Here is a 15523-nt window from a genome sequence, read left to right on the forward strand (position 1 = left end):
AAAAAAAAAAGTTTTGTAGAGATGGGTTCTCACTTTGTTGCCTAGGCTGGTCTCAAACTCCTGGCTTCAAGTGATTTCCCCGCCTCAGCCTCCCCAAAGTGTTGGGACACTGTACTTGGCCTAATTTTTTTAAAATTGTAAAATACACATAACATGAAATTTCTTAATCATTTTTAAGTGTACAGGTCAGAAGTGTTAAGTATATTCATATTTTTGTACAACCAATGTCCAGAAATTTTTCTTCTTGCAAAACTAAAATACTCTACTCATTAAAAAACTCCCCATTTCACCCTTCCTTCAGCTCCTGGCACCTACCATTCTGCTTTCTGTGAGTTTGCTCTAGATACTTCGTGAAAGTAGGCTCATATGTTATTTCTTCTTTCGTGACTGGCTTATTTTACTAGTATAATATCCTCAATGTTGATGCATGTTGTAACATGTGTTAGGATTTCTTTCCTTATTAAGGCTGAATAATGCCATTATATGTATATACTGCATTTTGTTTATCTGTTCATCCATTGATGGACATTTGGGTTGCTTCCACCTTTTGACTATTGTGAATGATGCTGCTATAAACATGGGTGTACAAATGTCTCATAAAATTATTTTTTAAGTTAATTGTTTTGATCATGTTGCCCTCCTGTTGAGAATTCTAAATGATTCTATGTTATTAATAGTTACCAATTAAGGCCAGGCACAGTGGCTCACGCCTGTAATACCAGCACTTTGGGAGACCGAGGCAGGCAGATCACTTGAGGTCAGGAGTTCGAGACCAGCCTGGCCAACATGGTGAAACCCTGTCTCTACTAAAAATACAAAAAATTAGCCAGGCTTGGTGGCATGTACCTGTAATCCCAGCTACTTGGGAGGCTGAGGCAGGAGAATCGCTTGAACCCGGCAGTCAGAGGTTTCAGTGAGCTGAGATCGTGCCACTGTACTCCAGCCTGGGCGAAGAGCGAGACTCCATCTCAAAAAAAAAAAAAAAAAAAGTTACCAATTAATATTCAGACCTAACCTGCTATTCAAGATCCTCTAAATTCTGGAACCAAGCTACGTCTTAATATGTTTAGGTATAGAATAGGAAATCAAAGAGCTCAGCAGAACTGTATCTAAATAAAAAGCAAATAGCTTAAAACTTTTTATCTGAAAGTTTTCCTCTGAGTAACATGAACTTTCAAATATGGACTTTTCTTAAGCCCTTTGGCTGTTCATGACTCTTATTTATTTATTTATTTATTTATTTTCTTGAGATGGAGTCTTGCTCTGCTGCCCAGGCTGGAGTGCAGTGGCATGATCTCGGCTCACTGCAAGCTCCGCCTCTGGGTTCATGCCATTCTTCCGCCTCAGCCTCCCGAGTAGCTGGGACTACAGGCGCCCACCACCACGCCCGGCTAATTTTTTGTGTTTTTAATAGAGACGGGGTTTCACCATGTTAGCCAGGATGGTTTCGATCTACTGACCTCGTTATCCACCTGCCTCGGCCTCCCGAAGTGCTGGGATTACAGGCGTAAGCCACTGCGCCCAGCCACAACTCTTATTTTATGTCTTCTATTTTCTAGAACTTTTGTCCTATTTTGCTGTTACCATAGAACTTTGACAGCATATAAAAGATGGATAGACTGGTAGGTAGGCCTGGAAGTAGCTAGATGATCTACTTTTTTCATCACTGTATCTCCAATACCAGTGCCTAGCACAATATTTGGCATGTAGCAGGTGCTCAATAAATGTTTATTTAAGAAAGGATAGACCAACCAGAATTCAAATGAAAATGAATATTTGCAATACAAAACATGACAATTTAAAGTATTTGGAATTATAAAGGGTTTAGAAACTGTGACAAAAGAGCTTCAAAGCAGAAATGCTAGTATACTTGTAAATTGCTTATCTTTTTGACAAGTGGCATAGAATCTGATGATAGTGCTTTTAGGCAGCAAAAACTGTCTTCAGAAAATAATGTAAAGAAAACTCTCTCCCTGGTCATTGGCAGTTTGTCAATTTGTAGCCTACCATGAAAAACACTAATGGCTTTTTTTTTCCATTTTAAAAGATATATATGTTCACAGCAGAGTATATATCTTAGTCATTTATTTATTTATTTGACTTTTAAAATTCATCTTTGCAAGAACTTTGATTGAAACACAAAACAATATTCAATAGATCGCTTTATAAATAATTTTTTCAATGTATATTTAAAATATTTTAGCTATTTTCTAAAGGTTACTTTTGAAATACAGATTGCTCTTGGTGAGCATTAATACAGAACAGTTATAGTGTTGATCTCTTAACTATTTTTCTACCTAATTCACTGGAGGAGTAATCATATAAAAGTACCCAAACACAGTTCCAAATTTTACAGAGTAATAATCTTCTGCTAATTTTCTTGTTCTTTCTTTTTTTTTTTTTTTTCCGAGAGGGAGTCTCGCTTTGTCACCCAGGCTGGAGTGCAGTGGCGCAATCTTGGCTCACTGCAACCTCCAGCTCCTGGGTTCAAGCAATTCTCCTGCCTCAGCCTCCTCAGTAGCTGGGATTACAGGCATGTGCCATCACGCCTGGCTAATTTTTGTATATTTTAGTAGAGACAGGGTTTAGCCATGTTGGCCAGGCTGGTCTCAAACTCCTGACCTGAGGTGATCTGCCCATCTCAGCCTCCCAAAGTGCTGGGATTACAAGCGTGAGCCACCATGCCTGGCCGCTAATTTTCTGTTTATTTCACATAATGTAAATTTCAGTTCATTATATGGCAGTACATCTTTTTAAGCTGGCACTACTTTATACCAGAATTTCCTAAATGCTTAAAAGGATATCAGTTCCTTCTTTACAGTGTGCCTATGTGGTTCAGCAAGCATGCTTTTCATTTTTTAGACATAGAAATTAAGGCAAAGTGATCTACTGTAGACTCTACAGTAAGTTCCCTCAGCTTATTACATTAACACCGAAACGACAGATCCAGCAGTTGGTGTTTCTTTTTTTAATTTTTTCTCAGGTTCAGTAACTAGCCCAAGTTGGTCTTTCTGATTTTTTTTTTTTTTTGAGACAGAATTTCGCTCTGTCACCTAGGCTGGATCTCGGCTCACTGCAACCTCCACCTCCCTGGTTCAAGCAGTTCCCCTGCCTCAGCCTCCCGAGTAGCTGGGATTACAGGCACACGCCCCAACGCCCGGCTAAATTTTTTGTATTTTTGGTAGAGTCGAGGTTTCACTATGTTGACCAGACTGGCCTCAAACTCCTGACCTCAGGCAATCCACCCGCCTTGGCCTCCCAAAGTGCTGAGATTACCGGAGTGAGCCACCGTGCCCGGCCTCTGATTTTTATCTTTCCATGTGTTGTTTTCTTTGGAATTGGACTCTAGGGAATTAAGAGAAAGTATCTTTTTTTTTTTTGAGACAGAATCTCGCTCTGTCGCCCAGGCTGGAGTGCAGTGGTGTGATCTTGGCTCACTGCAACCTCCGCCTCCTGGGTTCAAGCGATTCTCCTGCCTTAGCCTCAGCTTCCTGAGTAGCTGGGATTACAGGCACCCACCACCATGTCCGGCTAATTTTTTATATATTAACAGAGACGGAGTTTCACCGTGTTGCCCAGGCTGGTCTCGAACTCCTGAGCTCAGGCAATCCGCCTGCCTTGGCCTCCCAAAGTGCTAGTATTACAGGCATGAGCCACCGCCCAGCCAATAAAGTATCTTTATTTGAGTATACAAATTTATTTGAAGAATGCAAAATTAAAATAGATTTGCAGTTATGTATTTTAAACCTGGCAGGTTTGGTGACTTCTGTCCTAGCTCACTTTTTTTTTTTTCTTTTTCCACACAGATTGATAGAGCTACATTCTCCTGATAGCAGGAACACGTTGATCCTACGCTGCAAAGATACAGCCACAGCACACTCCTGGTTCGTAGCTATCCACACCAACATAATGGCTCTCCTCCCACAGGTGTTGGCTGAACTCAACGCCATGCTTGGGGCAACCAGTACAGCAGGAGGCAGTAAAGAGGTGAAGCATATTGCCTGGCTGGCAGAACAGGTAGGCTGGGAGGCAGGGCAGAGTATCACCTGGTTCCCATTCAGTGCCAGGATGGTTCCTCATTTAATATATCTGTAATACTTACCATGCAGTTAGGACCTGGATATCTAGCTTGCAGATCTTTTGTTTTTCAGTGTTTTGTTTCACCTCCCTTTTTCTCCTTCTACCTTTGTCTATTTGTTGCTAATTATCCACTCAACCAGAAGTAGCTGACATAGTAATCACTATCATACTATTACTAAAGAAGTTCTTATTACCATCTCTATCCTTAATGACAGAGGATAATTTTCATGATTTTAGATCAGGGTCAGCTAACTTTTTCTGTAAAGGGCAAGACAGCGTCACGGCTACTTGACTCTTCTGTTGTAGCAAGACAACTGTCATAGGCAATAGGAAAATGAATGGGTGTGACTGCGTTTCAGTAAAACTTTATTTACAAAGACAAGTAAACTGGTGGTTGGCTGGATCTGGCCCAAGGGTCATAGTTTCCCAACCCTTGTTCCCTACTGGAAGAGCTTCTAGGGGCAGCAGGCTATAGTTGATTCCTCTGCTCTGGGAAAAGTATAAAATATACAAAATACTTTACAATTAGACAGAGGTACAATTGTCTTCCATAACTGAAAAGTGAAAAAAAGAGAAACAAGAAAGTCTGAGTGGATGTTGAGTTAAAGGAAAAGAACTTGAAAACCCAGGTTATTTTAGATCCCAGGTTTGACAAAAGGAGAGTAAAAGTTCCGTGTGACATTATGTTACATCTTTTTTCTTCACCATCAACTAGGCTAGAGGGGCTTGAAAAAAAAGGACTGGACTAGGGGGTTCAGAGATGAGTGTTTAAGTGCTAGCTCTGTTTTTCACTGCTTTTGAGTCTTTTTGAAACTTACGTTTTGAATCCTAGTTGTGTGTGCAAAGGGCCAGGGAGTGGACTAAATAACTGGTTTCCAAAAAAGCAGAATCAGCACAGGAAGGATTTTGTTCTTTCATTTTTGATTTTTTTTTTTCAAGTACAGTTTCCCACTGGTTCCCACCTTCCTCCCCAACATAGTTCTAACTTTTTTTTTTTTTAAGTTGAGGTTGATTTTATTTGAGGAGGATATTGTCCCCAAAGCAGTTCTGATGTGGTAGGTCTGTGGGTGGTGCCTGGTGATCTTGGTGGTACCAAGTAATTGTGGTAATTGAGGGGCCAATTTTGGTCACCAGCGAGAGTAATTTTTTTATTTTATTTTTTGCCACTTCTCAACTTTTTATGAACATTTCAAATAAAATTATAATAAATGAGAATGTAATATTAGTACAGTGATCATTTCTATAAAGCATAATTAGAATAAAAAATTAATGAAAGTCATGATATAAGTATTTATGACTTTGAAAATTTTAACATTTTAGTTGTGTTTATCATTGTTTCTATATTTTATATGCTAGTTGAAAAACTGAATTGAATAGTAATTGTTCTGTGCTTTTGGCATTGTTCAAAATCCTCATGATTTTAAAAAGGTAGCACATTCACATGGTTGAAAAATCAAACAAAAAATTAATGGGTGAAAACTCTTGCCCTCATTCCCGTTACCTATCCACCTGTTATGCCCTTTGCCCTGGAAAGGTAACAACTCTTATTCCTTTCTATTGAATCTTTTGAGAGTTTCTTTATGCAAATAAAAAGAAAATATGGGGCAGGGTGTGGTGGCTCATACCTGTAAAACCAACACTTTGGGAGGCTGAGGTGGGAGAATCGCTCAAGACCAGGAGCTTGAGACCAACCTGGGCAATATGGCAAAACCCCATCTCTACAAAAAATGTAAAAATACAAAAAAATGAGCTGGGTGTGGTGGCATGCACCTGTGTCCTTTCACACGTGCACTGTCCAGATCCTTTGGCTCGTATGTCCAGGTAGACCAGATAAGGATATCAACATTATCTGCATATATTCAGTTCTTAAGTTTCTGACAGTAAATAGTAAAGCTTTGGTTAGTAAGGGATTTATCCAAAGGTTCACATCAGTTCCTAAGTTTGGATAGCGAGAGTTCAGAGGGTAGGGGATATTTCTTTTTTGTTGCTTTTTTTTTTTGGAAATGGAGTCTTGCTGTGTCAGCCAGGCTGGAGTGCGGTGGCGCGATCTTGGCTCACTGCAAGCTCGGCCTCCTGGGTTGTTGATACTAATTTTTATGTGACTGATTTTACCGTTTAACTGGTTATATTGGTTTTTGGTTTTTTGTTTGTTTTGTTTAATTTCCATGTTCACAGTGTTGTTTTTTTTAATTGGCAAATAATTATGTATATTTATGGGATACGGTATAATGTTTTGATACATGTATACATTGTGGAATGCTCAAATCAGGCTAATTAACATATCCATCACCTCAAATATTTATCATTCTTGTGGTAAAAACATTTAAAATTTTTTATTTTAATGTATTTTGAAATATACAATTTTTTTTTGAAATGAGGTCTCACTCTGTCGCCCAGGCTGGAGTGGAGTGGTGCGATCTCGGCTCACGGCAACCTCTGCCTCCCAAGTTCAAGCGATTCCCCTGCCTCAGCCTCCCGAGTAGCTGGGATTACAGGCACATGCCACCACACCCAGCTAATTTTTGTATTTTTAGTAGAGATGGGGCTTCACCATGTTGGCCAGGCTGGTGTTGAACTCTTGACCTCAGGTCATCCACCCGCCTCAGCCTCCCAAAGTGCTGGGATCCGGCCAATACATTATTATTAACTATAGTCACCATACTATGCAAAAGATTACCAGAATTTATTCATCCTGTTTAATTGAAACTTTGTACCATTTGACCAACATCTCACTTTCCCCATCTACCCCTTACCCCAGCCTCTAGGAACTACCATTCCACTCTACTTTTTTTTTTTTTTTGAGACAGGGTCTCATTCTTTCACCTGAGCTGGAGTGCAGTGGTATAATCATGGCTCGGTGCAGCCTCAACCTCCTGGGCCCAAGCAGTCCTCCCACTTCAGTATCCTGAGTAGCTAAGACTATAGGCACATACCACCACACCAAGCTAATTTTAAAATTATTTTTTGTAGAGATAGGATCTCACTGTGTTGCCCAGGCTGGTCTCAAACTCCTGGGCCCAGGTGATCTTCCCACCTTAGCCTCCCAAAGTGCTGGGATTATAGGCATGAGCCACTGTGCCCAGCCTGGGTATGTTCTTTTTTTTTTTTTTTTTTTTTGAGACGGAGTTTCGCTCTTGTTGCCCAGGCTGGGGTGCAATGGTACAATCTTGGCTCACTACTATCTCCGCCTCCCAGGTTCAAGCAATTCTCGTGCCTCAGCCTCTTGAGTAGCTGGGATTACAGGTGTGCGCCACCATGCTCAGCTAATTTTGTATTTTTAGTAGAGATGAGGTTTCACCATGTTGGTCAGGCTGGTCTTGAACTCCTGACCTCAAGTGATCCACCTGCCTTGGCCTCCCAAAGTGCTGGGATTACAGGAGTGAGCCACCGCACCCTGCTGGTTATATTTTTAAAAGGAAATTTTTTTGAGTCCACCAAATGGAGGACATGTATTATCTATTAAATGAGTTTTTTTAAGCATTTGAGTATTTTTTTTAACTTTGTATGCCAAGACTTTTTTATTTTAGTGATATATACAAAATAAATGTAATTTTTTTTTTTTTTGAGGCAGAGTCTCACTCTGTTGCCCAGAGTCTCACTCTGTTGCAGTGGCGCAATCTCGGCTCACTGCAAGCTCCGCCTCCCAAAAAAAAAATTTTTTGTGTAGAGATGGGGTCTCACTTTGTTACCTAGGCTGGTCTTGAATTCCTGGGCTCAAGCGTTCCTCTCTCCCGCCTCCCAAAAGCTGGGATTACAGGCATGAGCCACCGTACCTGGCCTTTGGCTTTTCTCATTAATGCCCAGGCCTGGGTCTCCCACAGTCGCGAAGAGGCACTGCTGCTGCTACTATCTTGTCTCTGCACCTGACCCTTCCCAGGACCTGTGATGCCAAGGCCATTGTGAGGGGCAAAAAAGTCAGGGTTTAGCCCCAGCTAAGCCGAGGGCTCTCGCTCTTCTGGTCTCCTGGGTCTGCCCTACCTGAAGACATGAGTGGTGAGTTGGCTCCAAGTAAAAGCACAGAGCATGTATCCACCTCGCCCATTCCCTGACAAATAATGACATATACTGCATATTTTCCAAGCATGGCAAAGTTGTAAAGGTTACTATAATGAAATATAAAGATACCAGGAAGAGTAAAGAGGTTGCATTTATTTTATTTTTGGATAAAATACTCTGCACAAAACAGTACTAGGGCAATAAACAACGGTTATTTGGTAGAGTGATAAAAGCAAGCATCACTATTGACAACAGAAGAGCAGCCGAGTTCACCCAAAGGCAGAACTACTTTGATGAATCTAAGTGTTATGTTTGTGGGAAAAGTGGACACCTAAGTTACGCCTGTCCGAAAAATATGCTTGAAGTACGTGAACCTCCAAAGAAGAAAGAAAAAAACGAAAGTTCCTGAACCAGTAGAAGAAACTGAAGAAGTAGAAGACAGAGAAGATTAAGGGGAGAATCCTACTCTTTGACAGCCTTATGCCACAGCATTCCAGCAAGCCAAAACTGAGGAAGAAGAAAAGAAGAAAAAAAGAAAATCCAGTTCAGGAGGTCCCTCAACATCAGATGATTCAAGACCTTCAAGAATAAAGAAGAGCACATATTTCAGTGATAAGGAAGAACTTAAGTGATTACGATTAAAATTACATTTATTGGCCGGGCATGGTGGCTCACGCCTGTAATCCCAGCACTTTGGGAGGCCGAGGCGGGTGGATCACGAGGTCGGGAGATCAAGACCATCCTGTCTAACATGGTGAAACCTTGTCTCTACTAAAAATACAAAAAATTAGCTGGGTGTGGTGGCGGGCGCCTGTACTCCCAGCTACTGGGGAGGCTGAGGCAGGAGAATGGCGTGAACCCAGGAGGCGGAGCTTGCAGTGAGCCGAGATCGCGCCACTGCACTCCAGCCTGGGCAACAAAGCGAGACTCTGTCAAAAGAAAAGAAAAGGCAAGACAACCAAGGAAAAGGTTTATTTTAACAGTCACTACTTTATGCCTTTTAACTCTCAAAGTGCATAAAGACTCAAGTTAGGACCATATACATTCAATTGGTGTTAGTGTAATTAGTTATTTACTTTTTGCTCTCCATTTTTTAGTGTGATAATAAAATAAAGAACCAGAAGTACATTGCCTGTGAAAAAGGGATTAAGGGATTTGGGAAATGAATAATAACTATTAGTATTTTCTCATCTTTAGTGCTATCCACCTCTGTTTATTAGAAATAAAATTTGGAGGCCCGGAGTGGTGGCTCACGCCTGTAATCCCAGCACTTTGGGAGGCCGAGGCGGGCGTATCACGAGGTCAGGAGTTTGAGACCAGCCTGGCCAGCATGGTGAAACCCCGTCTCTACTAAAAATACAAAACTTAGCTGGACGTGGTGGCGGGCACCTGTAATCCCAGCTACTCAGGAGGCTGAGGCAGGAGAATTGTTTGAACCTGGGAGGCAGAAGTTGCAGTGAGCCGAGATTGCACCATTGCACTCCAGCCTAGGTGACAGGGTGAGTCTCCGTGCCAAAGGAAAAAAAAAAAGAAATAAAATTTGGAGAAAGCTGTAGTTTGGCCAGGTTGTGCATGTGTGTAGGTGTTCAAACACAAGCAAACTAAAGCCCTAACATTCGTATCCCTTTTGTCTCTGGCCAGAAACTCAATGGTGGGATCCCCAAGGCTGCTTATGCTGGTACCATAACCAAAAAACACATACTATATAGAGCAGACAGCATTTGACTTCACTGAAAGCAAACAGTATCCTTAAAAGTTAAGGCAAGGCCAGGTGTGGTGGCTCATACCTAGAATCCCAGCACTTTGGGAGGCTGAGGTGGGTGGATCACCTGAGGTCAGGAGTTCGAGACCAGCCTGACCAACATGGGTAAACCCCATCTCTACTAAAAATACAAAATTAGCCGGGCATGGTGGCGGACGCCTGTAATCCCGGCTACTCATGAGGGTTAGGCAGGAGAATCGCTTCAACCTGGGAGATGGAGGTTGCAGTGATCCGAGATGGGGCCATTGTCCTCCAGCCTGGGCAACAGAGTGAGAGTCTATTGTAAAAACAAAACAAAACAAAACAAAACAAAAAAAAGTTAAGGCAAATAGGCAATCAGAATGATTAAACTTAGTTTTCATTTTTTTTTCCAATGGTAAGTAGAAGAGGGAAAAGATATTCTCTAAAAACTAAGGACTTGAAAGAGTTAAAAGAGTAAACACTTTGAGAAACGTGTTAAACAAAGTTCTCTTTCTTGAAATTGAACATTGCTCCTATTGGCATTAGCATTTTTCCTTTAGGGCTCAAAATACCTTCTTTGGGAAGAAATACATTTAATTTAGGTTTTCCAAATGCTTATACTCTAGCATTCAAAAATCTCTCTCTTATAACTTAAGGGGAAAAATTATTTATTTGTTTACTTTATTTTATTTATGAAACAGGGTCTCACTCTGTTGCCCAGGCTGGAGTACAGTAGTACAATCTCAGCTCACTGCAACTTCCACCTTCTGGGCTGAAGTGATCCTCCCACCTCAGTCTCCTGAGTCGCTGGGACTACAGATGCACACCATCATGCCTGGCTGATTTTTGTATTTTTTGTGGAGATGGGGTTTTAGCATGTTGCCCATGCTCAAGTGATCTGCCCACTTGGGCCTCCTAAAGTGTCAAGATTATAAGTGTGAGCCACCACACCCAGCCAGTAAAACATTTACTTTTAAAAATCAGTTTATCTTTTTTTTTTTTTTTTAAGACAGAGTCTCGCTCTGTTTCCAGGCTGGAGTGCGGTGGCGCAGTCTCAGCTCACTGCAACCTCTGCCTCCCAGGTTCAAGCGATTCTCCTGCCTCAGCCTTCTGAGTAGCTGGGACTACAGGCGCGTGCCACCATGCCCAGCTAATTTTTGTAGAGATGGGGTTTCACCATGTTGGCCAGGATGGTCTTGATCTCCTGATCTCGTCATCCGCCTGACTTGGCCTCCCCAAGTGTTGGGATTACAGGCGTGAGCTACCATGCCTGGCCCAAAATCAGTTTATCATTTTAACCCTTTGGGAAGACAGAGTTTTATATGATATAACCTATTGAAATATTGTCTGTAATAATCTTGGGGACAAATACCTAGTAGTGAACATAAACTTGAAATTTTTTTGGGATATCTGTGATCCAAAAATGTATGAGTCTAAGAGAACCTCTTTAGAGCTGATATTCTCCTTCCAGACATTGGAGAGTTAACCATAGACTAATATAGTCTTGGAAAACTCAGGTTCACTGATAAGAAATGCATAATTCTTTCTACAGTATTTTGCTTGAATTCTCAGAGTTAGGTTTTGTTTTTTTTGCTTTCAGCCCATGGTAGAGCACTGGTCCCTTCACTGGCTAGAATTAATTTCCCACTTTGGGGATCTAGCTCGTGGCCTTGGCTAAGAGAAGAGCGTCCCAGTGGTAGATGTTATAGCACAGAACCAAACCACACATGCCACTTTCAGATTATAGATGTAAGGTTCTCTGTCATGTCCAGATTACCTTCAGAAGTCTTTAAGGAAAACACGTGAATAGGGCTCTGAAGGCAACACTCTAACCGATAAGTGATTCATCAATTTGAATTCTCCTTGAAGCTGTCAGTGATGCTGAGCTGAAGGATCAGTGTTAAAATGCAGTGTTGTTGAACAGTCCTTGCTCAAATGTCTCCTGAGGAGGGAAAAGTTTTGATGATGACAGGGCTTTTCTTGAATATAGTCTTTGGCTTTTTGGCCTTGGATCCTTGACAATATGGATAAATAGTAGTTGTTTTCTTGAAGTTTAAAACCTTTTTAGCGATAACTGAGCATTATACAAGTAAATTCAATGGTACCTTCTAAGCTGAAACATAAAGTTCTAAAATACAATGGGCTGGGCGCAGTGGCTCACACTTGTAATCCCAGCACTTTGGGAGGCTGAGGTGGGTGGATCACCTGAGGTCAGGAGTTCGAGACCAGTATGGCCAACATGGTGAAACCCTGTCTTTACTAAAAATACAAAAATTAGCTGGGCATGGTGGTGGGCGCCTGTAATCTCAGGTAGTTGGGAGGCTGAGGCAGGAGAACTGCTTGAACCTGGGAGGTAGAGGTTGCAGTGAACCAAGATCGTGCCATTGCACTCCAGCCTGGGTGACAGAGCAAGACTGTGTCTAAAAACACAATAATAATAATAATAAATAAAATACAATGGAGAACTCTTGGAACATAGTTTAAGTGTTTTCTTAAGCTGCTAAGTTCTGGGTTAATACAATTTTTAAAAAATACAGCACAGTGAGGCCAGGCGCGTTGGCTCACGCCTGTAATCCTAGCACTCTGGGAGGCCGAGGCGGGCGGATTGCCTGAGCCCAGGAGTTCGAGGCCAGCCTGGGCAATACAGTGAAACCCCGTCTCTACTAAAATACAAAAAATTAGCTGGGCGTGGCAGCATGCACCTATTGTCCCAGCTCCTCGGGAGGCTGAGGCAGGAGAATTGCTTGAACCTGGGAGGCAGAGGTTGCAGTAAGCGGAAATCGCGCCGCTGCCCTCCAGCCTGGGCAACAGAGCAAGACTCCGTCTCAAAAAAATAATAATAATAACACTGTGGGTCTAGTGCAGTGGCTCACGCCTGTAATCCCAACATTTTGGGAGGCCAAGGTGGGCGGATCATCTAAGATCAGGAGTTTGAGACCAGCCTGACCAACATGGAGAAACCTCGTCTCTACTAAAAATACAAAATTAACTGGGTGTGGTGGCACATGCCTATAATCCCAGCTACTCGGGAGGCTGAGGCAGGAGAATCACTTGAACCCGGGAGGCTTAGACTGCAGTAAGCCGAGATCGCACCATTGCACTCCAGCCTGGGCAACAAGAGCGAAACTCCATCTCAAAAAGAAGAAAAAAAAAAAAATACAACATAGTGAACCGTGATCTGCGTTTTAAAAAATACGATAGATGGGCCAGGCATGGTGGCTCATGCCTGTAATCCTAGCACTTTGGGAGGCCAAGGCAGGCGGATCATGAGGTCAGGAGATCGAGACCATCCCGGCCAACATGGTGAAACCCCGTCTCTATTAAAAATACAAAAGTTAGCTGGGCGTGGTGGCGCACACCTGTAGTCCCAGCTACTCGGGAGGCTGAGGCAGGAGAATCGCTTGAAACCAGGAGGTGAAGGTTGCAGTGAGCCGCGATTGTCCCGCTGCACTCCAGCTTGGCGACAGAGCGAGACTGTCTCAAAAAAAAAAAAAAGATAGATGTTAACAGATTACATTGCACAAAATAAGAGAGTTGTGTTATTTGGAAAATATTTTATTCAACTATCTATGTATGTATACATTGGGTTGCAATGTAAACTCTATTATTGTAAGTCTTGATCAAAAACTTTGATGTTTAGATTATACATACTTATTTGGTAGTAGGAGTTTCTGTCCTATGTTTAGAAGATATTACACATCAGACATTCTGAAACTTACAATTTTGAACATATTACTATATATTTAATCAGAATTGACAATATTGGCCAGACGTGTGGCTCACGCCTGTAATCCCAGCACTTTGGGAAGCCAAGTGAGACCCTATCTCAAAAAAAGAAAAAACAGAATTGGCAATGTTCAGTTATTATGGAATGGGGAAAAACTATGTTGTATCACTAGATAATGTTTATAGCTCTAATACACACACCACTTCACACCTCCCAGTGGAGAGTCCCTACCAGTGTAAACTTGGTGAGATGTTTCCTGAATGTAAAGTCCATCAGGTTGGGAAAACAAAATGGAGACCCATTGTGTTAGGCCATCATTGAAGGAACTTTTACAAAGACGTGATTATAGTTAGCCCTGATTTCTGAATTTTTCCATTGTAACAGGCAAAACTAGATGGTGGAAGACAGCAATGGAGACCTGTCCTCATGGCTGTGACTGAGAAGGATTTGCTGCTCTATGACTGTATGCCGTGGACAAGAGATGCCTGGGCGTCACCATGCCACAGCTACCCACTTGTTGCCACAAGGTAAGTAAGACTAAAGATAAGGAAGTAAAATATTTATCCTACTCTAAATCTACAAAAGAATTTTAAAGTGAATTCTGTTATCTTAGGTGCCTAAAAGAGCATTTAAGTAGCGGATATAGTTGATGCAGACAAAAATTTTTTGTTTTACAACCTTATTGATCATTTTGCAGCTCCTAGCTCAGAATAAATTGTTTTTATCATGAGCGTTTTTGTGTGTACCTTTTAAGTTGTCAAGGAACTTCCTAACTGTTCCCTTACAAGACTTGCTTAGTCATGAAGATTATAGGGTTTTTTTTCCTTTATTTTATTGACTGTGACTAGAAAACCACTGAAATTGTGGCAGCCTTTTGACTGAGTGATGAAATCATTTAAACCAGAATGTGGTACTGTGGATAAACCACTTAACTCAGCCAAAATATTCTTCAAGTTCTCTTTCTAATGTAAGAACACATCATTTTGAGTCTATGAAATAAACATTGATTTGACCTGAAGCCACAGGGTGTTTCTAGCATTCCAGATATGGAGGGCTGAAAGGGAAAAGAATAGAGAAATTTAGACTTGGGAGCCAAGGTGTCTTAAGGGATCATAACTGTGAAACTAGAAAACATATCCAAATTCAAATTTTTTTGGCCTTAACAAAAGAATCAGGTGTTGATATAACTCAAAAACTACACATTAAAGAAGAGCGCCAAGGAAAACTATTTGGTAGTCAAAAGAGCTAAATGATGAAACTATCTGGAATATCCCAGTGGGAATAGTGGGGATTTCCTGCTTTGAGGAGACAAAGATTCATGTAAGGCAGAGTATTCTTTGCATTACTGGAAAAGTTTCACTTTAAAAGATTTCCTTTAACTTGCCACATATATTATTCTTCCTTTACATATATTATTCTTTTTATAAAAAATATATTTTTCACATGGCCTTCCAGTAGTATCTCCGTAATTTAGAGCTGGAGCTCCTAGATCACAGAATGAAGTAAAGGATTTGGTGAGCCTCAGTATTAGGGAGGTGTGCCCTCATTAATTCCTTCAGGACAGAATAGTCCTGCAGAAAGACTGAATTTAATTATGTTTCTCTTTTAAAAAAATAAGATATACACTATTGTTTTTTGTAAATTTCTTAATATTTGGTTTTTTAAATCCCCACTAAATTATAACCTCCTTGCAGTCGAGAACTCTGACTTAGTCATCTCAGCACTTCCCACAATGCTTTGCGTGTAGTAGGCCATCAATAAATCTTAGTTGAATTGAATTATTTACTTAAGTTATAGTTTCTCTGTCATGGTTACATTAGGAACTTGACAGTAATCCTACAAAAATATGTAACCATGTCTTAGTAATTATAATTAGAGCAATTAAATTTATATTTTCCAAGATTTAGAATTTAGGAATATGGCTGTGGAGATCTCTTAAGTTTAAATTTTGTAGAATCAGCTTACACTTTGGTTCTGATCATAGAATGCAAGGACGG

General features: G+C 41.1%; 1 protein-coding gene and 1 pseudogene across 1 annotated transcript in view; both read left to right on the forward strand.

Moving 5' to 3' along the window:
- The window catches only part of SNTB2 (syntrophin beta 2), a 129634-nt gene that overhangs the window by 78130 nt on the left and 35981 nt on the right, over positions 1-15523 (forward strand). The window contains exons 3-4 of the mRNA XM_024349895.3: positions 3807-4017; positions 13911-14053. Of these exons, the coding sequence (XP_024205663.1) occupies positions 3807-4017; positions 13911-14053 (354 nt within the window). The remainder of the gene's footprint in view (positions 1-3806; positions 4018-13910; positions 14054-15523) is intronic.
- On the forward strand, positions 7973-8799 carry LOC134808761 (zinc finger CCHC-type and RNA-binding motif-containing protein 1-like; annotated as a pseudogene).

The sequence above is a fragment of the Pan troglodytes genome, chromosome 18 (assembly GCF_028858775.2).
Source record: "Pan troglodytes isolate AG18354 chromosome 18, NHGRI_mPanTro3-v2.0_pri, whole genome shotgun sequence".
Classification (NCBI taxonomy): domain Eukaryota; kingdom Metazoa; phylum Chordata; class Mammalia; order Primates; family Hominidae; genus Pan; species Pan troglodytes.